The following is a 26016-nucleotide window of genomic DNA, read 5'->3' on the forward strand; positions in this document are numbered from 1 at the left end:
GTGCTCTATCAAGTTCATTATATCGTTGACAGCATGTATTTGCGATCTGTTTTCCGTTATGTTTTGTGTATTTGCGAACTTTGATTCGTTCTTTTTCAAACCATCGCTCTTCTTCTTGAAAATAGTAATGATCCTTTGGAGTCCATGTAGATTTCGTTATGCTTCTCTATGCTTTTGTCACTCCAGTTTGTCTTAATCCCCTGCAATGCTGGATCTGAATCCTCAGCTTAGCAGTGTCTTTGACGTTCATTTGATCCATGCAATCTTCATAGATACACTCCGTAGTGGACATCTCAATAACTGTGGTATCAAGAAGAGTCTTCTTCGTCTTCATTGAGTCTTCAGCTTTTTGTTCCGCATCATGAACAACCTGTAATTAACCCACAACCAGAACAACGTAAAGCACCCAAACGAAAGCGTTACATTCCCAATGACCCAGAGATCCGGGTAATTTCGAGGAGGATCAAGGTAGAACTCAATTGCGTGAAGAGCTGCAATACCAATATAAGACGTAACGACAATAACACTCCACGACCAATGCGTGTGAATCACTGTCTGGGTATCCTGACGGGAAACTTTTTCACCCAGGACTGGCCCTGGTATCAAAAATCCCGGTAACAGCCATTTGCTGATCCAGTTGAGATTTCCAAGTAGCCAATTACTGAGAACTCCAAGAACAAAGTACTGAAGAGCAAGTCCGTCTTTCTGGAGTAATGGCCACAGCGAAAACAACCCAATATTGTTAATCCAAGAAACCATGGACACTGTATTGTGATCTGCCTCAGCTAACAGCAGAGTGGTTGGGAGTAGAGGCAGCAAAACCGATTTCTCGTGGACCTGGAAAGAGAAGAGATAGAAAGACCATGAACATCCGGCCAATGCCCAAGTAAGCAGATGTTTTCTGGGATGCAAAAAAATGATCACTACCGCAGGAAGCAAACCAATCAACGTGAATACTAGAGACAAAAGCTGTAATTGCGCAAGCGAAAACACAGAACGATACTTCACAAAGGTATTGGTTGCACACCAGAAACTGGCAACTTTATCCTCAAAAATTCCCCGGGCAAAAGGAAAAACTCTGTGTAGAATCTGGCCAATCTCAGAAAAGCCTCCAGTAAGCACAAACGGAGCAAGCAGAACCGCAAAGGTTGAAAGAGTAGCAGTACCCACCGCACACAATCTCAAGATATTGAAACCATTTGGTAAAGGCCAACAGCATACACTTAAGAGGTATGCAAAAACCACAGGGGCATAGTAAAGAGCCATCTGTTTGAATCCAAGGGAAAGAACAAAGAAAATGGCCCCAATGGCATAATCGTCATACAAAAGACTCACCCAAGACAGCAAAGCCAGCCCCAACATCACACAATTGTACTGAAAATGTCCATGATCAATTATAATCAGACATGGCTGAAATAAAATTGCTGCAGCCACCACTGTCTGGTCTATGGGTGAAATATGCGTATAGAAGCGACCCATCCAGCGACTATACCATAACACCCCCGGAACATAGCACACCAATTCGCTGAGAATAACAGTAATTCTCATAAATGATTTTAGTCCCTCAGCCTCAATTCCCCGCGACGCGTCAAGCTCAAACCACGACGCGTCTATCAAACCGCCTACCTTACCCAAAAACCACGAATGAAAGGCTGTGAGTGGAGGGTAATCTAGACCCCAGTATCCAAGATCATAGCGATACCACTTCTTGATGGGCAAATGCGTAGTAATTTCCAGCCAATGGCGTTGAGCTTCGAAATCACCGAACATGGGCGGGGTTCCCTTCCCAGAGTAAGGTCCGAGGCCAACGGCACACCGAATGATAACAGCGAACAACACAATGATGTAGCGAGCCACCCATTGGCTTTGGGCCTTTCTGAAGGGCACCAAAAAGTCACTAAGAGGCGAATGTCTGAATGTTGTGACATTCAGTCGCGTACGTGGTTCGGATCCAGGCATTGTTTCGGCTTTTTCAGGAGAAAACCGGCCGAGAAGTGGTGGTGATGGAATTTATGGTGGGGAGAAGTAGTGCTTCCTCATCGTACAGGGCTCAAAACCAATGTCTCAAGAGGTGCGGCGTTGGGAATTGGTAAGTGTTTGCAGCAAAAGAGAAATGAGTAGGAGAGGCATTATATCGGCAACAACACAAAGTTGGAGAAGTAAAAGATGGAGACCCAATTGGAGGTAAATACTCCCGATGTTTTGATGCTTCTTGGGGGGTGGAGTGTCATTATGTAAACCAACAATCTTCTCAGTTCTCTACCAAATATCCAGACAACGCATGTTGTCAACATTCAGTCTTTCCAATCTTTGTATTTATCTCTCCAGTTTTCACTAACGAAACAACTTCTCAGCGAATAACCCTCTATCTATCTTTTCATTACCGAATCCCAAGGTGTGGAGGGCCGACCCCATTTCGGGTCGTTCTCCTTTGAATTGGACTTAACACTACCCAAACCCCTTTTCCAGGGCCATATCAAGAACAAGTTATCACTTTTTCTTCTTTTGCATGCAACACGGTTGACGATGTCGGACGCTTTGATCGAGGCCTCGAACAATGTTCTGATATCCACGGCAAATATTTTGGATCGCATGATGCTTTTATCATCTTCGAGTCTGGTTCTGCCCAACAACTCGCTTGTGGCGCCGCTCTCAAACATTCTTGATCAGGACATTAAGGTTTACAATAAAGTTCTGGATGAGCTTTCTGTTGAGTTTATGGATGCTGAGCACGCTCTTCAGTATTTGAAACAAAAATTGGCAAAGGAAGAGGAGACAAAGAGAACACAGGAACAACAACAGCAACAACAGTTACAGCTACAACAACAACAAGCGCAACAGCAACAACAAAAGGATCAGCAAAAGCAGGTTCCTAAAGAAGCTTCACAACCTAAGCAGGAATTTGGGGATTCAGATATGAATCTGGACATTGCGAACCTCGATTTTGGTCATTTGATTGACAAGGACGAGAGTTTGGAAGGTCAAAAGAATCCCGGGGAATCATCAGATCCGAATGATATGCTGAGCATGGTTTACAAGGACGACAATCAGGATTTCTTGGCCGATTACGCTATTGGAGACGCTGGGGCCAACGATGGAATGGACTATCTGACTGGTCTGGATGCTGACCAGAATCTCGCGCTTCAGGACTTCAATCTGGGAGACTTGTTGACCGAGGAGGGACACGAAGCTGAGCAGGATCTCGGTCTCGTGCCTGACGGTGAGATGAACCATCTGTTTGATGAGTTTGACATCTTATTGGGGAATGATGGCGCGTAATTGATCTGATCTTAGGTGGTCTAGGGCGAGACGCAGTATGTGAGCTGCATATTAATGAAGAATCGAGACGAATACAACAGGAAAATGCTGTAGATTTGGATAGTGATTCACCATCTTATCTTGCTTGGACCACGTAGACTTGGCCAAGGTCGTATGAAAAAGTCCAAAGGTGTACTATACTAACACTCCTCAAGCTTAGCCAATAACCAGTAATTTGATTGAATATTGGCCAATAAGAGAAACCCAACTGCTAATGTACCCAATCACCATTTCAACTACCAAATAGACCCAAACTGCTCATGCCAGTAGTTATCTTCAGCTTTTAGCCGGGTTCTTGAAAAGTCGTGCACCACCATTCCCACCTTCTGAATCTATTGGACTTTTCGAAAACAAGGGTCACCAAGAGGCTCCGAGAACAAAGACGAACAACGCCCAAATAGCCATTTTACTGCGAAAAAGCTGCGAAAACTGCTAGCAATTTTTGAGATAGCCCCATGAAATCAGCAGATAAGATTGGAAAGCTGTTGATAGCGGGCTTTGAAGGGTACACCGTGACCCCGCAGGCCCGCAAGCTGATAACGGTGCATCGGGTCGGCTCCATGATTCTGGGTCGGCAAAACTTCCAGGATTCTGATCAGATTAAGGCATTGATCCAGGATCTACAGCGATTAGCTCAGAAGTCTAATTACGAATATCCACTGATATTGGCAGTTGACCAGGAAGGTGGAATGTGCAATGCCCTTTTTGACGAGGCGAAAATCACCCAATTCCCCGGGAACATGGCACTGGCAGCGTCGGGCTCGGACGAGATCTGCTACAGCGTCGGAAAGGCAATTGGTGAAGAGCTGATGGCCTTAGGATTCAATCTGTTTATGGGGCCAGTGTTAGACATCTGCTCCAAGATGTCCAACCAAATGATAGGAGTGCGGTCTTTTGGTAGCTCCGTCGAAGATGTGTCTAGGTTTGGTGCAGAATTTGCTCGCGGGCTCAAGGATGCTGGGATGATTGTCATCGGCAAGCATTTCCCCGGAATTGGGTCGAGTTTTGTGGATAACTTGCTTGAGCTTCCCATGCTTATGGAGACCGGTTCTCAGCTTGAAAGTTTCAATGTGCTTCCATTCAAAAGTCTAATAGATAAGGGACTTGTGCATGGACTAGCAGCTGGCGGATGTGCCGTTCCAAATATTTCTCCTGACGAAATTCATGCGTGTTTGAGTTCTGTCGTCATCAACAAAATCTTGCGGAAAAAGCTTCAGTTCCAAGGTGTGGTGCTGAGTGAGTGCCTGGAGCTGGAAGCACTCCATAGAAATATGGGCCTCGGACAGGGTGTAATTATGGCTGTTTTTGCGGGCTGTGATATGATCATGATATGCCATGACCTCGCATACCAGGAAGAGGCTCTGGAGAGTCTGCACAAGGCGTATCGGTCCGAAGAATATGCTGAGGTGCTCAAGGTTGCCATCACACGAATTGAAACTCTTCAAAAAGAAGTTCTTACATGGCCAAAGGCGCTGGATCCTCCAAAGATGACTGAAGCAATGTGGCTGGATCACCAGCGACTATCAACCACAGCCTATCAAAAATCGATCTCGTTAGTACGTGACAACAACTCGTGTCTTCCGATAACCAAGTTCTTGAAGAAAAAAGATACCGTGGCCGGTGTTTTGTTGCTAACCCCTCTGGTGACAAATGTTCATCCAGAGGCCCACAACTTGTCATCGCCGTTGCCGGAAGAGGAGGAGAAAGAGCTCGAGGAATTGTACCAGGGTGAAGAGATCTTCCGTGATTTTGGTCAACGATTATCGACCTATGGTGAAGACGAGAAGCTTAAGGTAAACTACAAGGTGTTGCACACCTCCTATACCGCGAACGGACTCACCAACGTCCACGAAGAACTCATCGAGAATTGCAAAGTGATAATTCTCGTGACGTCGGATGCCTCGCGAAACATGTATCAGATTGGGTTGGCTAAACATGTCTCTGTGCTCTGTGGTGCAAACTACAAGTACTCCAGCTCCATCAACTCCAAGCCGTTGATTATTATCTCGGTATCAAGCCCTTATGACTTTCTTTACCACAACGGTATTGGATCTGCATACATCTGTACCTACGATTATACCACGAACGTTTTGAAACATTTGCCTGCTGTTTTGTTTGGACTCCTTCAGCCCACAGGTATGATTCCTGGCGAACATCCACGCGGAGGACCATATACTCCGCCAGAAGACTCCGTGGCAGTCAAAGACGAGGAAGCAGAATCTGCCGATGAGCGTGAGAAGAAAAGGCGCAAGTTTAGCCGTCCCTGGTTGGTGGAACAGTTCGAGCTGGAGCGAGACTTTAGAAGTCTCATTTCGCTACTCAAGAATAACGTGACTGCAGAGGACGGATTCGAACGCAGCACTGGATCTCGCAGCATATCTAAGCTGCACCAGTTACTTGCTAACCGGGACCAGAAGCACTTTGTGGTGAGAAACTCAAGTTTGAACGTGATCTACGGGATATGCATCACGTGGGTGTTTCAAAACCGTCAGACGAAAAATAAGTCAAAGCCGAAGCCAAAGAGAGATGATAATGAAAGCGGCAGTGAAGAAGAAGACGAGCAAGAAGATGAGGAGACACACCCCGAGGAAGAGCAGGAGGATCCCGAAAGAGTTGGTTCGATAGTCCTGGTGGTAGTGGACAGAAATAAGAGACGTCAGTCCATTGGAGAGTTGCTGCACGCCCACGCGATGGCATATCTGGACGAAATGAAGTGCCAAAAGGTGCGCCTAGGTTCAGATTTGCCACTGGTGTATTTCCCAGCGGATGACGTTCAAAGCGAGACGGCATCAAGTTTTTTCAACAGCGTGGGTTGGAAGGGCCATCTCATAACCGGACCGACTGAAAATAAATGTCATATACTGAGACTGGAACTTGGTAATTGGTCGGTTGGTGAGAGACTCGTGCGTCAGCTCCAGGTGGTGGGAATCAGGTTCGAAATCCGTCGAGAATGTGCTGATGTGTTGAAGTTGATAGACTGCACAGGGATAAAGGGCAAAGTATTGAGATACCTCTACTCGGCTGTGGCCCAGCGGCTTGCGAGTAGTGAGACGTCCCACTTGACCGTGATATCGGCCGTCGAGCCTAGCAGGAATTCGGTGGTTGGGTCATTGGTGGTGTATAACAGTCGTTCATGGTTGTCGCAGTTCTATCCGTTTATTGACAGTGCTTTCGAGGACGAGGATGAAGATCTGGGAGTCACTCCCAAACGGCGTGGTGCTGCCCAGAAAACTGTTGGTGGGTTGACAGGGCTTTTCATTGATCCTGAATTTGACAATCTCCGGGATGTGTTCAAGCTAGGGTTGATCTGCACAGGGGTTAGCTATTGTAAGAGACAGACCGGAATGGAGAGATTGGTAGTCGACGGAATTGAGGATGCACAACTTGCAGAGCTGAAGGATAGTGGGTTTGAGGTCTGGAAGACTTATAAGTCTGACTATGGTGAGATGAAGGTGGAAGGAGCTAGAATCGAGACGCAGAAGGTGAGCGCAGAATCAGACTAAGGGTAAGAGAGACAGATCGATGATTTTGAGAGAAAGTAACAGAAGAGATCAGCATGTTGGACTTTCAAAGGTTGAATCGAGAACACCGGTGTGTATCAGAAATAGACAATCATACGAACGGAAAATGACGCAAATGTAGAAATAGCTGGCTAGGCAAGATCAAGCGCTGTTTTGACAGAGTGAGATTGGGTGGCTAGAATGGTTTCAAAATGGTCTCCCTCGTACATCGCCAATGCGGCATCAAATTAGAAAACACACTACTGTGATTTATTGGAGATAAGCCCATGCCTCTCCGTCCCTCGTAAGAATACAAATGGCTACACTCACCCTCGACCTTCCTTCTTGGTGTCTTCAATTCCTTCTCTTGAATTGACTGGCTACTACAGGCCAATGCAAATATGTCTCTCATCAGTGAAATTCAGCTCACAGCAACCATTTGGAGCCCCACAGTACAACAGGGAGAGTGTTGTATCTCACCTGACGACGGCCATGAACGAGATCAATGACTTACGCCACGCTTGACTGAAGCAAAATTATTATCCCACAACTGTTCCGATGTGCATACAATATCGCAAATATTGCAAATATTGCAAATATTTACGAATTTGTTAGCTGGAGAAACACGCCGGCGAACATACCGTGTAATACTCAACTTGGTACCTCACTATGATGCGGCGATCATTGGGTTACACACACTCACTCTATATTGCAACGGAGCAAAATGGAACGTTGCAATGTGTTCGGCACGCAACAGGTCCCGTCAGAATCTCCTGCCTGTTGAACGGGCCGGGGCAACGTCGTGAAAAGCTACAGGGTTCCACTGGCGTCCGTTGGCACCGGGGTTGGGATTATAATTGGATGCGATTTACCACCTGCGCTGCTGTGTTCCTTTCACATATTTAACACCATCATCTGCCGCCCTAGTTGCCTACCTCATCTCCTCCATTAAGCCGCGTTCCTAGGCAACATCACTGTTCTTCCTATCTATGACGGCCGAGTCAGCCTCACTGTCATCTCTCTCAACGCCGTTGTCAGAGGTGGACTCTACAGATATCAAACCGCAACTGGCACTTCCGCGGGCCCTCGATGCCGCACTCTTCTTCGACACCTGTGCTCGCCTCAGCAATGAGCTTGATGAGGCAGTCCACCAATCTCAGGTATCCATGCTTCCTGGTTTTACATTACGCCCAAAAGGTAACGAGAGGGGTCGTTTTCTCGTGATTGACCTTGGCGGTTCCACGCTTCGTATATGTGTTGTGGATCTGACCGGTGATGGCGCATACGCAATGCTTGCTGAGAACTCCTGGGTCATCAGTGATACGGAGAAGGTAATCGACGCGGGTTTCTTCAGGATGATCGCAACCAAGGCCGCTGACACTGTGGGCCATCTCTTTAAGCAAGACGAGTTAGTGCATACGGGCATTACATGGTCGTTTCCGATAGAACAGTCAAACCCAGATAATGGCGTTGTTAATGTTGTCAGCAAGGGCTACACATTGGGAGCCGATATTGCAGGACAAGACCTCAAGCATGTGTTTGAACACGCATTATTGAAAACAGGAGGACTACACGCCCAAGTAGATTCTATTATAAACGATGCAGTGGCGGTATACGTGAGTGGGCTGTACACCCACGGGTGTACGTTTGGCCTTGTACTCGGCACCGGAATCAATGCCTCGATATCAGTGCCCAAGCGCGAGCTTGGGTCGAGGCTTACGCGTGACCATCTCGACCGGCATATTGGCGACGAAGTGGTGCTGAATGCCGAGCTTTCATTCTTTGGTTCCAGCATGGCAAGCCACGCTACACCACTTGACGTGGCAATGCATCGTGCTTGGGAAAGTGATTTAGAAACTTTCCCTGCGCATTTGACTGACACTTTTGGGTGTTTTCAGCCGCTAGAATTCATGTGCTCGGGAAGATACGTATCAGAACTTGTGCGGCTTGCACTCGTGGAAGCGGAGATTTTTTCACCTCTTTCCAAAGGTTTGCTAGTGCCCTACTCACTATCGGGCGAGGTGGTGTGCAAAGTGTACGAGAGCAACGATCTTGTAAAGTCGCGAGAGATATTCCTAGCTGAGTATCCAGACCTCGCCGTGCAACAATATGGAGAGTACGAATACGCGATAATCCGCGATGCCATTGACGCCGTGATTTCGCGGGCAGCTCTCATGCTGGCAGCCGCACTCGTTTCCACGACGGATTTCATTCGCCAGATCCATGGCTCGGACTCTCCACTAGCAGACAAGGTTGGATACGTTGGGTCACTTTTACGCCATTTCAAGAGCTACCGCAGCAAAGTGGACTTCTATCTTGAGCTTGCAGCTGCGCGAAATGGCCGGCCAAAAGTGGACCTCGTACACATTGACAATTCGTCGGTGCTGGGCGCTGCGATTTCAGCTGGAAGTTACCTGGAAACAATCTAGAACCCCCACACGACTTAGTTGGCCCAGAGCTGACCGGAATACCATATACAAAACTACAGAAACAAACAGCATTTTCACCGATAACGGCACGGAGGTGTGTGCATTATGCACTATATAGAGTAAGGAGACGACAAGGAGTGTACCTATCGAGTGATTAGACCTATACAAAATATTCATAAAGGATGCCACAGAAAAGTGAGTAGATTAAGAAGTCCAGTAGAGATGCTGACACAGACACAGCAGAAGGTTCGAATTGATTTCCATCTAGATAAGCTTGAAGATCGCGCGTATCATGCATATTCCAGAAATTTTCCCAATTCTAGATATCCCAAATAATATAGAGAATTCCGAGATTGTAGTCATAACGAAGATTGTATAATCTTCAGATACGACATACATTTAGGATTTTATGAGCTACAGGCAACTTAAAGGCTATAGCTTATTGGCTGCGCTGCCCTTTTCTCTGCTATCTGCACCATGCATGTTCACAACGAAACTACCTCACCGCTGCATGAAGTACAAAATATTGTTGCATATATTTCTACCCATACAATTGACCCAATCGTCCGTTCCATTTATTCTGTTCGCTTTACCGAGTCTATCATCTATCTTCCTCTAGCAAACCGAACCAGTTCCCAAGACCTCCTAACCTCCTATTACCCTACTCAGAGCCGTTCTCTTGACGCCGCACCGCACACGACCTGTGCCCATACTCAAGACAGCCCTTGTTCATTTGGTGAATTGTTTCTCTTGCCCAAGACCAACCAAACGTCCCTAAGCAAAGCGGAAAAACCCCGGAGATAACTAAGAGTGCCACTCTTCAGTGCCATTAGGACCTTCTGTCCTCCATTCCTTTTCATCAGCCTAAAACAATGGACGAAGAGTTTGCCGCCTTGTTTCTCCCCGAACTGCCTTCTCTGCGTTCTACCTCAAACTCCCCGAACGGGCCACAGGATGACAACGGCCCACTGGATGAATCTCAGGCTATGAGGATCCAACGTCGCAGCTCTGTCTTAGCTGCTAGCCAGCCAACAGTTCAGAACCAAGGCCAGAGCAACAAACCAAACCATGCCAATCAGTCCATTCACCCATTCCACCCAAGTATCGCACATGTACAGGACTTTGCCGACCAACTGGCCCTCAATATGCCACGGCGCTATTCAGAACTTTCACCGGCAAATGACGGGTGGAATTATCCCCAGGATTACTACGGAATTCAACGGCAAATCCCCCCGTCGCACTATTCCAATTTGATACCGGCAGAAGCTTCGAGGGCGCGGACGTCCGAGGCCCAACAGCAGGAATCCAATTCTCCGGCATATCGTGGCCATCAACAGCCGTCGCCATCATTGTTTCCGATGCCGGGATTTGCTCCGATAGGAGTGCAGCCGTTCTCACCAGCTCCACCAACTCCAGGAGCAGCTCAGCTCACAGACACGAAGCTGCTAAACGAGCTGTATGCTTTAGGAATGGGTATTTCGCCCGGAATTCCCAGCCCGCAGTCGTTTTTTGCTCCCGCGACGCAATCGCCTCGCCAGTATTCCACCGGGATGACGCCGTTGTTATCTGAGGTCTCTGACCATTCATCGGAAACCCCACAGAACCAGCCACCCAAAAAACCTCGTAAAGAACAGGAACGCTCCGATTCGTTGGGAGGACGAGCGGATGGCTTGGATCTCTTGAAATTCAGCAAGTTGCCGGCAGATCGCCCATTCACGCTACTCGACAAACAGGGAAACCCTGTGGAGATGACTTTTAACGGCCACATTCTTGGCCGGTTTTTTTGGAACGCAAAGAACTGGGACCTCGTGGACCCAGCAGTGGGGCTTTCTACGTGTCCGATTGCTTGCTATCGGCGTAATTCCATTTTGATATGGTGTCTGATAAACTTTTCAGGAACCGTGCACAGTGTGCGACTTGAAAAGACTAAGACCGAGGAAGAACGTGTCGTTGAGCTTGACACCATGAGATTCACGCTCCATGCATCATCATCTGTTTCGCCGCGCGACTCCGTGGAAGTCAACATCTTAACTGATAGGTCGCGAAAGGCCAGTGTTGGCAAGGACGAGGACGACGCTAACGCGGAGGATTCGCCAGAATCCAACGTTGCTGACGAAATCAAAATGCACACCCATACTGTTGAAACGGACTTTCACAAAGGTCCTCGCGCTTTTGTTGTTCGCAAAGCTCAATTTCGCAAGGCCACCCCCAACAACTCCAAGCTCGCGGCTCGGAGTTTCTACTACATGTTGCTGACTCTTGTAGGAGTCGATAGGCATACAAAGCAGCCAGTTCATCTGTTCACAATGACGACCAATCCCATCACTGTTCGCGGACGTAATCCGTCCTTTTACACCGAGTACAACGATATACTGATCACGAAAGACCTGGTTCACCATTTGAAAATGGAGGTTCCGCTAATGCTTCAGCATCTCAAAGACCAGAACAACGAGACCGCCAACAATAAGCGCAAGGCAGACGATTCAGTTCCGGTGGTTCACGAGGAACCGGCACAGAAGCAGGCCAAGCCGATGAGCCGCTCCGCAGATATCGTTACCAAATCGAGACAATACCAGTACTTTCCGATTTCATCAGCTTACTATTTGCCGCCAGTTCAAGTATACTACTTCCCTCATTCATCGGCTCATAATGAGCGTAAGCCGACATCTTTACCAATTTTCAAGCGGAGCACGAGCCAAACACAACCGGTTAGTGCAGCCAGCTTGCTCAACACCATCGGGAATGGACGGCTGCCACGGAAGAGCTTCAAGTCTCAGGGCTACTTTTCCAGTTCCGAGGGGAGGCAGCGTGTCCCCAACATGGGTCGTGTGGACGAAGATGCCATCGCAGAAGACGAGCCGGAATCGTCACCGCCATCGGAGATCCGCAGTTACAGCGGGAGCCAGTCGATTACTTATAAGTATTTTTTGAAGCCCGAGACAACAACATGAGGGAAAGCCCAATACAGCAGGCTTACACTGTTCATAGCCAAGGTGTTATTTCACAGACAAGGAGACGTGAGTTGGTTGATGATCAACCAACTTCTACTCGTCCTAGATGTTTGAATTTACTTCGTTACCCCATCTTGCTGGTCATCTAATCACTGCCAGGATCAGAACACAGAGTGATTGCAGAAGGACATCATTTGGCATCATTACAGAATTGACTATGCAAGTTGATGGTAACAGTTCAGACAATGGCGTACGAGCCACAAGCGCCATATGTGCCGATTGTATATGATCTCTATACGAATATCTATAAAGAGCACAACTTGAGTGGTGTCAAGGAGTATCATAGTATGAGATAGACATGAACTCATAGTGTACCGTTTTACCAGTAGAATGAATGCCAGTGGGATACCAATATCGGTGGAACACCACTTAAACACCTCCAATCCAACCTGTCTACAACCCGTAACAGTATACCATTCTAGCAAGTATACAACTGACACAATACAAAGCGACCATATATTTCGTAGCCTTCCACCTCCACCTCCACCTCCACCTGCAGGTGGGTTCACAAATTCAGCAGCTTCAACGTTTGAGTACGTCGATCATTTTGTATTCATCTTGGCACCTAATATACGAGTAGTGGTCATACCTTCTGGTGCAAAAAACCCTCTAACTCTCCAACCCGCCTCTCTAACGACATCACTTTGCTTTCCAGCAACGCTACATGAGCAAGCATCTCCTGGTCGCCCGAAAACGGCTGGTCCTTTTTGGACCCCGCCTTCTGGTTTTGCTGCATTTGCTTGCTTTGTTGCTGAGGGTGTGATTGCTGGTTCACCGCACGAGAGGCCAACTGCTGCGCATTGCGAGGACTCTGTTTCTCAGAGCGGAATTGGGGCGAAAACGACAACTGCATCCCAAGACCCGGATTATCCAAGAGAGCGGCAGCCTGCTGGTGGATCGACTGCACATTCGATTGCATCATGTCAATCGAATTTGTGCGAACAGGTTTCCACTGGGCCTGGTATCTTCCTGCTAGGGCAGCCGCGTCCGACGCCTCGTGGCGTTGAGTTCCAAACCCGGACATCAACGACTCATCATCCTCATCATCCTCGTCAGGATTTCCAACTGCACATCCAGAATTAGACTTGTTGTGGCGGTCCAACGCGTCACTACGCGCGAACTTGCGGTTGCACTTGTTGCACTTGAACGGCTTCTCGCCGGTGTGCAGCTTGTAGTGGCGCTTGAGATCGTGCTGCCTGCGAAATTTCGAACCACACGAGTCACACACAAACGGCTTCTCCTGAGTGTGAGTCAACATGTGTGATTTCAAGTTGTGTTTCCTTGTAAAGCCAGAGTCGCAGTTGGGACACTGAAAGCGTCTTTGTTCCTTGAGATCAGAACCGAGCAACCGAGCATCCACTTGTTGGTTTGAATGCTCGTGCATCAGACCATTATCCACCATCGGAAGCATTTGAAGCGAGTCCGACATCGCGATTTTGGTGGGATTTTCCAGGATCGAATACGACTTCTGAGACGTGACTTCGAGCCTCACGGTTTGAACTAGATCAACAAAGCCACAGGTGGCGAAGCAAACGAACGAGCCCCTTTTGTCGACGCACGTAAAAAGGACACGCCAAGTGTGGGGCGCACGACTTTGGACTGGCGAGTTGAGCCGCATCTCAAGGCCTGTCGCATTATGGTTTGTGTATTCGTGTTTAGCATAATAAGATATTTGAAAAACAAGCCGAGAGCCTGCAACATGTGCAAATTCTAATTGTGATTCAGGGAGATGGTATAGAGACAAATGAAGTGATGATGCTGTATGGGGAGGGGCCAAGAGAATGCCAAGAGGAAGCATCATTGTGAAGGGCACGGTAGAAATCCAAAATAGGCGTTTAGTTGTTTGGAGCGAAATATTGTGGCTAAGCGGCTTTCGTGATTGGCCATAAAAGTACCGCTCATAATTTTCGAAAAAAAAAGGTCTTTTGAGATAGTGGTTTTGACATCGGCCTAGGTGCTTAGTGACTGCAGCAGTTCGACGCAAAGCAACATTTCAATTGAAATTACGAAAAAGACACAGATACATTCAAACTTAAGTCAGATATTGCTTGAAACTGTTCCAGAATGAGTGCGGAGTTATTTGAAAATCAAAATTGGGAAAGAACCACCTTTTTGTTGTCCGTGTTTTGAACGCTTTCCTCTTAGCTTATCTACTCCGCTTATCTCTACTCTTATCGCTGTCACAATGTTGACACCGCTTCATCTCTGCCGCACCAAAATCTTCCAAATTATACCAAAACAAAGAGTTCTCAGCACAATGATCAGACCCCGAAATCCCCCAGAATATTTGCTGAGTGTTTTTGTGATCAAGCACTGTATTTTTCTGTCGGAATATTGGTGACGCTTATCTTTGGTCCGGTCGTGGTCGGCCCACCCCATAATTGGGCAACTCGAATGCTCGAGTGGTATGCCAGAGATATCGGAAGGAAAGTCAAGTGCAAGTCGGTGATTTTGAAACTTGCACGTGGCTTAGACATTAAAACAATTTTGAGCGAACACTGCATAGCGTGGTATTATTGGGGGCATGTGTGTCGTGTTGTGTACTCCGTTTCACGTACTCAGGTCACATCACCACAAACTACCCTGATTTTTCGGCGAAGAAAAGCTGAATCCAAATTCAATATCTCATTAGCAGTCTAGGCCAGCACCAACTTCGCTTCAGTTTACTTCCTCAGAGAACAGCCTCCATGGATTTCCCGACCCCAGCCGATCGGTTGCGTGCCCCGCTGCGGCTGCATCTGTCACCCAACGATAGGCCAGACCCGATGGGTCAATGAAACGCAGAAAACTACGACAATAACAATAAACACTAGTTATTGAGACCAATAAAGACCACCAGTAACATGCAAGCACTCTAGCCTCTTTATAAAATGTATAAATTCTCCAAACCCCTCTCGCATAAGCCCCGCTTCTAGGCCAAATTTCAAAAATGTCGTGTAATACCCAGCCAATCTCCACCCACGGGGAGAGCAGATTGCTCCTAAGGGCTGTTTCGTATTATCTCTACCAATATCAACCACAACGACCCCGCTCGAATCACGCTAAAACCGTTGCTATTACCTCAACCACTAGCTTTCCTGCCGCCATGTCGATGGTGGATTCCTCTAACAGGAAAAGGCCCCGTGAGTTTGCAGACTCCAACACTGGCCCCACCTCCGCATCCGCACAGTCTCAAACCACAACCACGGCCACGGATGTGTGGAAGAGCCACCCAAAAGCGTTCCACAACCACCGGTACGGATATGGAGCCATTCCTCATGATGAAGATGTGATTAATCTTATTTCCGATGACGAGAACTACGCTTTTGCTGAGAGTCCAAAGGGCTCCAAGGCAGACACAGACACGAATTCGGGGCTGATGCTCCCTGAAGACTTTGCTTATCTTGATAACGACTCGTCCGTTGCTTTACTGGACGATGACGACGATGAAGACATTTTGGAGGCCGGATCGGGCTCCGATTATGGCGCTCAGCGGTTTGCGCCTGTCGCAGACACGGACGAAGACAGTCGCGACTTTATAGCACGCGGAAACGCAAGAACGTTCCGAACTGCATCGGCATCGTCGTATTCCGGGACGAATTTCATGACCAAGCCGGCGAAGCCATTCAAGAAACCAAGAACCAACTCGTTACCACAACTGCCCCACACTCGTGTGAGCTATCAGCCGCCTCCCACCCTTCACGAGGCCGTTACCAAGAAGGTTGGCGATGTCAAGACGAACTTCATACCCTACCAGAACTACACGTTTGGTATTGCTGCCCGGAAGACGTCGTTGGACTCGACGTCGCTGGACTCGGGATCGCCGAAAAGACTAGATTTTGGTCACCAGAAGAAGCAGCAACGCAACTCTCAGAACCCCAACAATCGCCAGCTGACTGAAGAGACCTGTGACGATTCTGATGGCCATTATGTGATCAAACCTGGTGACTTGTTTGCTAACAACAGGTTTAAGTTCCAGAAGCTTCTGGGCCAGGGAACCTTTGGGAAGGTGGTGAGTGCAGTGGATATGCGTTCTCAGTCTGTGTGTGCAATCAAGATCATTCGCGCTATCCCCAAGTACCGCGAAGCAAGCAAGATCGAGCTCAGAGTCCTATCCACTATCAAGAAACACGACCCTATGAACAGAAACCATTGTATCCACTTGCGCGAGTGCTTCGACTACAGGGGCCATATATGTATCGTGACGGACCTATTGAAGGTGTCACTATTTGATTTTCTTGAAAACAACAGGTTCTTTCCATTTCCGGGCTCTCATATCCAGGCTATTGCCAAGCAGCTATTGAGATCTGTGGCTTTTCTTCATGATCTGAACCTTATCCACACCGATCTGAAGCCGGAGAACGTTCTTCTCCAGGACGATTCCTATACCAAAAAGCCGTTTGAGGGTCGTTCTTATCGCAAAGTGCTCACTGATCCTTGTATCTACACCATTGATTTTGGCTCTGCCATCTTCAGCGACGAATACCATTCGGTGGTCGTTTCCACACGGCATTACCGCGCCCCCGAGATCATTCTGGGGATCGGTTGGTCATTCCCGTGCGATTTATGGTCAGTTGGGTGTATTCTAGTGGAGCTAGCGACTGGTGATGCTCTCTTCAAGACTCACTCAAACCTGGAGCACCTAGCATTAATGGAGAAGATTCTCCAACAAAAACTGGACGTTTCGCTGGTAGCGAAATGTAAAGCTAGACGGCGTCGCAACTCTGGCCAACAGAGCCAGGAGAATGTGGCTGATCTGTTCTCGCCCGCTGGAAGACTGGTTTTTCCTGGACGCGAGACCACACCCAAGTCAATTGAAGAGGTTGCCAAGGCTGTCACTTTGGATGAGCTGATCGGTTCGCGGTGTGGCTTCCGGATAGATACAAAGCTTTCTCTCGAGGAGAATTACTCCAGGTTTGGTGTCAAGAGGATTGAACGCGATTCCTTCAAATTTTGGTTCTACTTTATTGATTTGATCAAAAGATTGCTCGCGTATGATCCAGACAGAAGGCTGAAGGCTGTGGATGCGTTGGAACATCGGTGGTTTGACCTTGGGATATATGATGATGGTACGGTATGAATAGGGAGAAAGAGAGGAGAAGAAAGGAATGCGAATGCAGTACGGGAAAAAGGTGGAGGTGATGCTGATTGGCCATCTGCCAGTCGCTATATCGTCTACTGGATCAACTACTGACTCATATATTGACAGCTAGTGAAGTTCACTCTCACGTCTGCTTCACACGTCTGATCTCTCCTCGGGTCTCTTTATTGGTACGGGAATGCTTGATAGTTCGCTGATTATGGATGTTTATTGGTTTGGGAGTGGTGATGTTACCTCTTTTTTGTGTGTTTTTGAATCTTTTGCTCTTTTGCTTTTTTCTATCGTTCTTTTTGGGTTTGCGTTTGATTTTTTTGTGTGTTTTTGACTTTTTTGATTCTCTCCATTCCTCTTTTTTGTGCTATCTATTCGGTCTACGCTAAATACTCTGGGTTCAGGTTAGAAAAACTCTTGCATTTGCTACAAAGTCAGTTATTCGTTAGTCTTCCCGTGGTGCTTTTTCGTTAGCAGTCGGGGTCGGCATAAGCATTAGCTAAAGCCTAAACCTCGGTTCGAGACGCTTCAGCACAGATCTCCACTTATGCCTCGGCTTGAGGCTCAGCTTCAACCGGAGCTGGAGCAGCCTCAGCAGTCTCTTCAACTTCAACCTCATCATCATGATCTCCCAGAGCAGCAAACATGTTGGTAGCAGCCTGGATCGAGTCGGATCTCTTGGACATGTCTCTTCCGGACAATGATGGAGAAGACATTCCTGAACGCGGCGTCGCGGAGGCTGAATGCACCGAGTGGCTCGAAGCAGAGCCCTCTAGTCCGCCCTGCTTGACAGAACGCGATCTCGAAAAGCTGTTCATTGGTCCGGTGCGATCAGAGTTTCTCACGAGGCCAACCCTCCTGATATCGTTCTCGGAAAGCTTGTTACTGGATCCCCAGTTCGACTTGTCGGATTTGTCACCACGATTCGAGCCTGAACGGTCACCCTGGCGGCGACCAGCTCTACGAGCAGCGTTCTCTCTCTCCTCGTCAATACGCTTGCGCTCCTGCTCTTCGTGGATCTCGGTGATGGTCTTGGGGCCCTGGTCTGGTTTGGCATCCTTCCATCCGTTCTTCCTCAGATCAATGAGATCCATGAGCTTGAAGCGAATTCTTGACGAAATCTTGCTCTCCTTGACCATGGTGTGGATTCTGTCAAACAGAGCATTGACTGCACCTCTTGGGGCCTCATCCTGCGAACTGTCCAAGAGCTGACCAACAGTTCTCATCAACTGGGCGAAACTCTCTAGCACATCCTCGTTGGGGTTGGTGTAGTTCTCCGAAAGACGCCACAAACACCTGATGATGATCTTGTCCGAGATCAGACTCAAAGTGTACAGTTCACCAATGAATCTGAGCAACCCAAGGCCTCTTCTCTTGGCCGCAGCCATCTTGTAATACTCATCGGACATCATCTCTGGCTCAATAGGCGAACCATCCTCGTTCGTGGGCAGACTGTCACTCCAGCCCTTTTCATATTCGGCCTGGCATCTCAACACCAAATGTCTTCTCACGAGAGCACCACCGCAGATTGGCTCGTCGGTCTTTGCGTTCTTGGTGGTGATATCCTTGACTTCATCGGGCACCTTCTTCATGAGTCTGAGACAGAAGGCAGCATACATAGACGACCAATGGGGCTCGTCACAAGCCTTTGCAAAGGTTAGCTCAATCACCTGTTTCAGAGTTTCAGCCTGGTCTTCATATCTCGACTGGTTCGAGACGGCAATGATATCGTCAGAAATTTCGTCAAACATCTCCAGAGTCAACTTGTTCAGCAGCGACTTCACCTTTCTCTCCACCTCCGAGGTTGACAGCAGCACTGTTCCGTCTGGAGCCGTCTTAACCTCGACCTCCTTATTCTGCGAACTCTGCGATCTTGGAACCCATCTGGTGGCTGACTTTTCCAGCTTTGGAGCATCAACCTCTGGCGCTGGACTCTCATCATCCTCATCTTCACGGCCCAGTCTCTTGGAACCGGGCTTTCCGCTCTTTTCACGTCCGCTCTTGCGCTTGGACCCGCTTCTCGAGCCATTTCTCTGGTTATGGAAGTCATTTCTCAGGTTCGTGGCAGAGCCCTTCATTGGTGCAGCACCGCCAATGAAGCCCTTACCAAAGCTGCCTCCTCCACCGCCTCTTGAGAAGCCACGGTCACCACCTTTGTTCTCCTTTGGCTTACCATCACCAATCACAATCACCTGACCATGCATGTTGTCCCATTCTTGGTCCAGCGATAGCTCTAGACGGGGCTGGAATTGCATCAGGAAACCAGGATCGTACCTGTACTTGGGGAGTCTGTTCACCTTTGGATCTGGACCATGATTTGGGGCCGAATACTTGAAAGAGAAGGCATCTTTGAGGGGTCTGGTTTCTTTCACTTTTTCGAGGAATGCACTGATGGTGATAGAAGGTCTTGGTATCACTGGGGCGGGAATAGCAGGAGCAGTCTCGACAGGAGCAGCCTCAGGGACTGCAGATTCAGTTGGATCTTCAGCTGGAGTTTCAGTAGCAGTGTCTGTTTCGACTGGTGTCTCTGGAACGGTTTCTGTCTCGCTGAGAGTTTCAGGGTTAGCTTCGGCTGGGGATTCAGTAGCTGGAGTTTCAGCAACTGGGGCAGCAACTGGGGCAGCAACGGGAATAGCGACTGGAATATCAGCCTTGGTCTCAACTGGAATATCGGCCTTAGTCTCAACTGGTGTCTCAGCCTTAACCTCAGCTGGGACCTCAGCCTTCACTGCTGGAACAGCTGGAACTGGAGTCACTGGCTCAGCCTTGACCTCAGTCTTAGTGTCTGGCTTAGATGCAACAACTGGGGCTTCAGTCTTAACCTCTTTCGTCTCAGCTTGAACCTCTTTCGTCTCAGCCTTAACAGCCGGCTTAACTTCAGCCTTAACCTCTGGTGTAGCTTCAACCTTAGTCTCAGGCTTAACCTCAGTCTCAGGCTTAACCTCAGTCCCGTTCTTTTCAGCCTCAAGCTTCTTAGCCGCTAACGCAGCCCGCAACTTGACCTGTGCCAAAAATGCAGCCCTGTTGGCCTCCTTCACTTTGGCCGAGTCTTCGGACTTGGAGTCAGCGACAGCAGGAACCACAGGAGTCTTAACAGGCGAGGCAACACGTGAAATGCTTGAATTTGAAACCGAAGGTGAAACCAACGAGGCATTGGCACCTAATGGAGTGGAGGACGCAGATCCAGAGACGGGCTTCGGCGCCGAAATGGACGCCGACTTACCGTGTCTGGGTGTGAACGTCACTGGCTCTCCGGAAGCATTCTTGATCGAGACTGGAACAGCGGGCTTGTAGGCATATGCTGGAGAACCCTGTGGATTTCCGTGGTAAATGGCCTGCTGTGGAACCATGGGGTTGTAGCCCTGGTAGTACATCTGGGGGTTCACGTATTGCGGCATTCCTGGAGTCTGTGGAGACATATAAGGAGCTCCGTACTGGTACGCATACGGCGACTGAGCATACTGAGCGCCACTGTACATGCTGTTGGTACTTTGGTGGCCTCTGGTGGTGTAGCGGTGTTGGTGTGGAGGATGCGAGTGGTGGCCTGAATTAGGCGTGTTGGAATTGCTCTGCATTGTGGATTGTTGGTCTTGCAAATGCAACGTTGCGGATCTCGGATCTCGTTGAGTCTGTCGTTTCACAGATATTCCTGACTTTTCCGTGGCTTTTCAAGTGTCTTGAAAAGTTTAGAAATGCGAATGTTCCTGAAGCGAAGACCTGGATCGGGGTGGCTAAGTCGCAGTTCGGATAGAACTAAACTTATTTCTCTCCAACAAGATGCGACTGCTTGATTTCAAGAGTCGAAATTGTGGGTATTATACGACACGTGGTGATACAATAGCGCAAGGGGAAACGACCAAGCCTGCGGGAGTCGAAGTGGAAAAAAAAACGGAGGAAAAGGGCGTGTTCTGTTAGTGCTGGAGGTTACGCGTAGGGAGCGTTTTGGCGGGTAAGTTTGGTACTGGATTAGAGAAATGACATAAAGGGACGCCAAAAAGACGAATAAATGGCATGAAAAGAATTTAAAAAGGTTGAGAATAGAGTTTAATTGCGAAAAGTATTTGAACATGTGGAGTTTATCATAGTTTTTTTTATGTGTGTTGGTGTATGGGTTGGCAAGAAAAATGTCAAGCATGAGAGAAGTCTACTGCAGATGCTATGTCATGTAGTTTATGTCAAAGTCGATGAAAAATGGTGAGCTTAGAAAGGGCAAGGAGAATTTCTTGAGTTCAATGAAATTTATACATGTAACTCTATAGATAGTATGGTCACATCTGTGTGTATCCCAAAATTTCGGGAAATTTTTGGATCTATCTGAGTCCGTCAGTGTAATGTGGAGTAGCGAGTCCTAAGGTGATGCCCATCATTATAGAATGAGTGGGTTGGAAGAGTAGAAGAGCATTGTAATGTACACAGATATGAAGAAACACATGGCAAGACGAGATCAGGATGACCTCTGACCTTATAGGAATCAGAAATATATGCTTGAAGTCTGCAAGCCATACTATCTCTGTCAATGAAATTAGTGAGGGAATGTCATCTCAAGTACTTGGACTGGAAAAACCGTCAATTGGAGTTTGAAAATAAATGAATTGGAATTGAGACTCATTATGTTCAAAAAGAACCTACAAGCTCAACACTTTGGGGTTTTCCCGTTACCGACTCTTATTATTGTTTGAGAAAAGATCACACTTGATTGACATCTTGATTTCTCTGATCAACTCCGTTGACACCTGGGCTTCACTTCATCAACCTTTTCAATTTCCTCGAGTTTTTTTGGTTTATCAAACCTTCAAAAACTGCTGACTGATTTCATCAATATCTTCAACGTAAAATGTCTCTTATTTCGTCATCCAGGATTGAACAACAATATACCCCAGCATTCCCAAAACCAGCCAAATGAACCCATAGACAACTACCTTATCCTTTAGCGATTCCCGCGTGAAACATGTCCCAAGCATGTGCTCCTTGTCCTCATCACTTTTACAGGTCTTAGCCAGCTTTTTGAGACAAAAATCGGTGGAGCACAAAGAACAAATAGCAGCTCCGTCGTCTGGCACTGCTAACTCAAACACCCCATAATCAGTCTCACAGTCGCACCTGCAAAACGTCTCATAACCAGCTACAACAGGCAAAACTGCAGCAATGACCACAACCAAGCCCAAAATGCCAAATCCTCGTATCCTGAGCTTCATATTTGGTGTTAATTGGTGGAGATATAGCGGATCTACACTTGGTCTTTCAGCAGAATATGGAGTTCATGAAGGGTGTGCCGACTCAAATAAAGGTAGTGCACAAACATATTTGAATTGAGGTTTACACCCTCCCCTCGAAGGCAAATCCAACAACGTTGTGGCAACATCTAGCCCAGAACTTCCTTCTGGAACTATCCAATTGTTTTGTTTAATTTGTTGAATTTCAACTTAGTTTGGACCATTTTGTGATCACAGATATATCCAATTGATTACAGCAACTCCCAGAGAAAATGGCAGCTGCGTTGACCCATGAGGCTGGTATCAAGCCGGTAAGTGTCTTCATAGACGATATTCCGCCGATTTGCGATTTAATTCCATCGTTTCCCATCAATTTCTCACTGATACTAACTTTTTTATCTGGTTTAGTTCTTTGAACAAAGAATACAAGATACCGAGCTCCAGATTGCCGCCAAAACACAGAACCTCAGAAGACTAGAAGCGCAGCGTAACGCGCTGAACTCCAAGGTGCGTCTGCTCAAAGACGAGCTCAAGTTGCTACAAGAGCCAGGTTCTTATGTAGGAGAGGTGGTGAAGGTTATGGGCAAGAAAAAGGTGCTGGTAAAGGTGCACCCAGAAGGCAAGTACGTGGTAAACCTGGCCGCTGATATCGACATCAAAAAGATCACGCCGAGCTTGCGTGTTTGTTTGAGGAGCGATACGTACGACTTGCACCAGATCCTGCCCAACAAGGTAGACCCATTGGTTTCGCTCATGATGGTCGAAAAGGTGCCAGATTCGACCTACGACATGGTTGGAGGACTCGACAAACAGATCAAGGAGATCAAGGAGGTGATTGAGTTGCCCGTAAAGCACCCGGAGCTATTCGAGTCTTTGGGAATAGCACAGCCCAAGGGAGTTATTCTATATGGACCTCCAGGTACCGGAAAGACGTTGCTTGCTAGAGCTGTCGCTCACCACACAGAGTGCAAGTTTATCAGAGTGTCTGGATCCGAGTTGGTGCAGAAGTACATTGGTGAGGGTTCGCGGATGGTTCGTGAGCTCTTTATCATGGCTAGAGAACATGCTCCTTCGATCATTTTCATGGATGAAATTGATTCTATTGGTTCCTCGCGTGTTGAGAGTTCCAGTGGTTCAGGAGACTCGGAGGTACAGAGAACCATGTTAGAGTTGCTCAACCAGCTTGATGGTTTTGAGAGTTCCAAGGATATCAAGATTATCATGGCCACTAACAGACTGGATATTCTTGACCCTGCGCTTTTGAGACCTGGTCGTATTGACCGTAAGATCGAGTTCCCCCCACCAACGATCAACGCGCGTACGGACATTCTGAAGATCCATTCGAGGTCCATGAACTTGACTAGAGGAATCGACCTCCACCGCATCGCCGAGAAAATGAATGGTTGCTCTGGTGCCGATGTCAAGGGTGTTTGCACTGAAGCCGGTATGTATGCGCTCCGTGAGCGCAGAATCCATGTTACCCAGGAGGACTTTGAGCTTGCGGTTGCGAAGGTGATGTCCAAGAACGACGAGGGTGCGGTGTCTCTTGCTAAGCTGTTCAAGTAAGTTTGGTTACGGGTAGCTACAACTATAGTGACCAGAATCAAACCGAGTTTTTGAAAATGCGTAAGCGTTGTGTAGTGTTTTAGTCGTGAGAACGAAATCGTTATCAAGACACTCATATCAATTTTATCCGTCCTATGCTGATGGTTTTGTTCAAATTTCACTGTGCTTAATATTGCGAACGGCTTGTAAGTTCATATGTTCAAATCATGGAATGTTCGCACAGCGTAAAGTTTTAAGTTATTTTCAAGTCTTCGGATGATAATGCCATCAAGAACCACATTTTATAGCCCAGATGTTCAATGGTCAGCACCGAGACAATCCAAATTTTCAAAGCACAGTGTTCACAATCTCTAGGTCACATGCTCAATGGCACTGTCAAAGCACCATCAGATATTCAACATCGTCTTGCACCGTTCATATACGTAGAACGAACATGCAAACATCGGCACTACCTTGATGAACCCAATCCCAAGTCCAACGTAGAAACCTTTAAGTCCACTTTCGGCATATATTATCCGTGTGATTTTCGTAATCGAGTAGAACTGCCCACCTGCATTCACAACACCGCCCACCTGCATTCTGCGTCTTATCACTTCAAAAGGATATGCTGCTGCCTGAGCAAGCATTCCTGCCGATCCACCAGCAAGCAGTTGGGCCCACGTCTTAAGTGGGGGCCTTTTATCGTGAGAATGGGTGGAGGTCAGACACGAGGCCAACACCTCGGGAGAGCCCTTAACAGTGTACTGACTCCAGACTGGCGATCTGAAAATATCGTGAATCAGATCATGGGTGTAGAAAGATACACCGGCATACGGCACCATTCCCAGTATGGTGGGAGCAAATCCACGGTAGAAGTTGGTGAGTGATTGAAAAACACCGAGGTTTTTGCCCAGAGCACGATACACGGTTCTGGTTATCCACAGTTCATTCTGGAGTTCTCCGCCGGTATTGAAGGTAAATCGTGGTTGCTCATTGTAGATCTGCCTAAGAAGATGACCGAACTGGCCTTTCGTATGGGCCGGCGACCCAGGAGCCGAATGGTGGGTTTGAAACGCCAGTCGCACTCTAATTAGATCCAGAGGATACGTGCAAAATACACTTGCAACTCCGGCAAGTGATCCGGCCAATAGCCGTCTTGCAGCAGTCTCGTGATTGTTGTCCGGAATCAGCACAGTGCGGATTTGCTCGTAGCACACGAACTTGATGGCTGCATACGGAAAGATCCGCAGCAAAGTTGCAGAATGACCCTGGTAGAGCCCTCTAACTCCGTCATTGGAATAAATGTGGTTGACAGCGCGAAACATGCCACGGAAGGATCCTCGGTACTTTTTGTAGTGAGGGTTTGATGTCTGGAACAGGATCTTGACTCTGTCCAACGGCGCAATAAGCGTCTTCGCCGCACTTCCAGCTACTCCACCAGCAAGTCCACTTCTAACGACATATTCCATTGATCTTTTGTCGATCCTTCTATCCTCGACTGCGACTGCACTCTTTTCCTGGATGTCAGGCACCAGAACAGCTCCCAGGTGGTTATCGCCTCGCGGCTGTCGCGAATAGTCCGTTTTCGACATTTATAAATGACTTTAACTGAAGCCACGTGACTATTCTCACAATAAACAGAGTTCCAGTTTGCAAATGCGATATTAGGTGCAAATTCTGTGTGGTCCATTCGAGCAGCACCAGCCAGTGCGGAGAGCTCTGAATTTTTCGCCTGAAGGGAAGGTGTGTCGTGCCGCAATCAATCAAATGGCTGGCTTGATAGGGGTGTTATGAGGGACGGAATATGGAGGGAATAGAGGGGTAGAACGCATGTAATACGGACTGATTTCAAGATAATATTGGCATACGTAAAGCAAAAACAGGTTATCCGGTATTTAAAATGCGTGTGTCCAGTATATCCTCGACGGC

At 47.7% G+C, this 26016-nt stretch overlaps 11 protein-coding genes across 11 annotated transcripts; 6 read left to right on the plus strand and 5 right to left on the minus strand.

Annotated features, from left to right (window-relative positions):
- Positions 1 to 330: 330 nt before the first annotated feature.
- Positions 331 to 1959, minus strand: KUCA_T00005134001 (uncharacterized protein; the record flags this gene model as incomplete). Its single annotated transcript, XM_022606289.1, has 1 exon — positions 331 to 1959. The coding sequence occupies one exon, from the start codon at positions 1957 to 1959 to the stop codon at positions 331 to 333; it is 1629 nt and encodes a 542-aa protein (XP_022461136.1).
- Positions 1960 to 2526: 567 nt separating this feature from the next.
- KUCA_T00005135001 (uncharacterized protein) lies at positions 2527 to 3279 on the plus strand (the record flags this gene model as incomplete). Its single annotated transcript, XM_022606290.1, has 1 exon — positions 2527 to 3279. The coding sequence occupies one exon, from the start codon at positions 2527 to 2529 to the stop codon at positions 3277 to 3279; it is 753 nt and encodes a 250-aa protein (XP_022461137.1).
- Positions 3280 to 3773: 494 nt separating this feature from the next.
- KUCA_T00005136001 (uncharacterized protein) lies at positions 3774 to 6821 on the plus strand (the record flags this gene model as incomplete). Its single annotated transcript, XM_022606291.1, has 1 exon — positions 3774 to 6821. The coding sequence occupies one exon, from the start codon at positions 3774 to 3776 to the stop codon at positions 6819 to 6821; it is 3048 nt and encodes a 1015-aa protein (XP_022461138.1).
- A 986-nt stretch (positions 6822 to 7807) lies between these two features.
- KUCA_T00005137001 (uncharacterized protein) lies at positions 7808 to 9247 on the plus strand (the record flags this gene model as incomplete). Its single annotated transcript, XM_022606292.1, has 1 exon — positions 7808 to 9247. The coding sequence occupies one exon, from the start codon at positions 7808 to 7810 to the stop codon at positions 9245 to 9247; it is 1440 nt and encodes a 479-aa protein (XP_022461139.1).
- Positions 9248 to 10119: 872 nt separating this feature from the next.
- KUCA_T00005138001 (uncharacterized protein) lies at positions 10120 to 12198 on the plus strand (the record flags this gene model as incomplete). The annotated part of the gene is made up of 1 exon (XM_022606293.1): positions 10120 to 12198. One exon carries the CDS (start codon positions 10120 to 10122, stop codon positions 12196 to 12198), a length of 2079 nt encoding a protein of 692 aa, XP_022461140.1.
- Positions 12199 to 12841: 643 nt separating this feature from the next.
- KUCA_T00005139001 (uncharacterized protein) lies at positions 12842 to 14059 on the minus strand (the record flags this gene model as incomplete). Its single annotated transcript, XM_022606294.1, has 1 exon — positions 12842 to 14059. One exon carries the CDS (start codon positions 14057 to 14059, stop codon positions 12842 to 12844), a length of 1218 nt encoding a protein of 405 aa, XP_022461141.1.
- Positions 14060 to 15187: 1128 nt separating this feature from the next.
- Positions 15188 to 17317, plus strand: KUCA_T00005140001 (uncharacterized protein; the record flags this gene model as incomplete). Its single annotated transcript, XM_022606295.1, has 1 exon — positions 15188 to 17317. The coding sequence occupies one exon, from the start codon at positions 15188 to 15190 to the stop codon at positions 17315 to 17317; it is 2130 nt and encodes a 709-aa protein (XP_022461142.1).
- A 557-nt stretch (positions 17318 to 17874) lies between these two features.
- Positions 17875 to 20904, minus strand: KUCA_T00005141001 (uncharacterized protein; the record flags this gene model as incomplete). Its single annotated transcript, XM_022606297.1, has 1 exon — positions 17875 to 20904. One exon carries the CDS (start codon positions 20902 to 20904, stop codon positions 17875 to 17877), a length of 3030 nt encoding a protein of 1009 aa, XP_022461143.1.
- A 1266-nt stretch (positions 20905 to 22170) lies between these two features.
- On the minus strand, positions 22171 to 22524 carry KUCA_T00005142001 (uncharacterized protein; the record flags this gene model as incomplete). Its single annotated transcript, XM_022606298.1, has 1 exon — positions 22171 to 22524. The coding sequence occupies one exon, from the start codon at positions 22522 to 22524 to the stop codon at positions 22171 to 22173; it is 354 nt and encodes a 117-aa protein (XP_022461144.1).
- A 290-nt stretch (positions 22525 to 22814) lies between these two features.
- Positions 22815 to 24108, plus strand: KUCA_T00005143001 (uncharacterized protein; the record flags this gene model as incomplete). Its single annotated transcript, XM_022606299.1, has 2 exons — positions 22815 to 22853; positions 22951 to 24108. 2 exons carry the CDS (start codon positions 22815 to 22817, stop codon positions 24106 to 24108), a joined length of 1197 nt encoding a protein of 398 aa, XP_022461145.1.
- Positions 24109 to 24494: 386 nt separating this feature from the next.
- On the minus strand, positions 24495 to 25679 carry KUCA_T00005144001 (uncharacterized protein; the record flags this gene model as incomplete). Its single annotated transcript, XM_022606300.1, has 1 exon — positions 24495 to 25679. The coding sequence occupies one exon, from the start codon at positions 25677 to 25679 to the stop codon at positions 24495 to 24497; it is 1185 nt and encodes a 394-aa protein (XP_022461146.1).
- Positions 25680 to 26016: the final 337 nt, after the last annotated feature.

Source organism: Kuraishia capsulata, genomic scaffold, assembly GCF_000576695.1.
Source record: "Kuraishia capsulata CBS 1993 genomic scaffold, Kuraishia_capsulata_scaffold_6, whole genome shotgun sequence".
Lineage (NCBI taxonomy): Eukaryota > Fungi > Ascomycota > Pichiomycetes > Pichiales > Pichiaceae > Kuraishia > Kuraishia capsulata.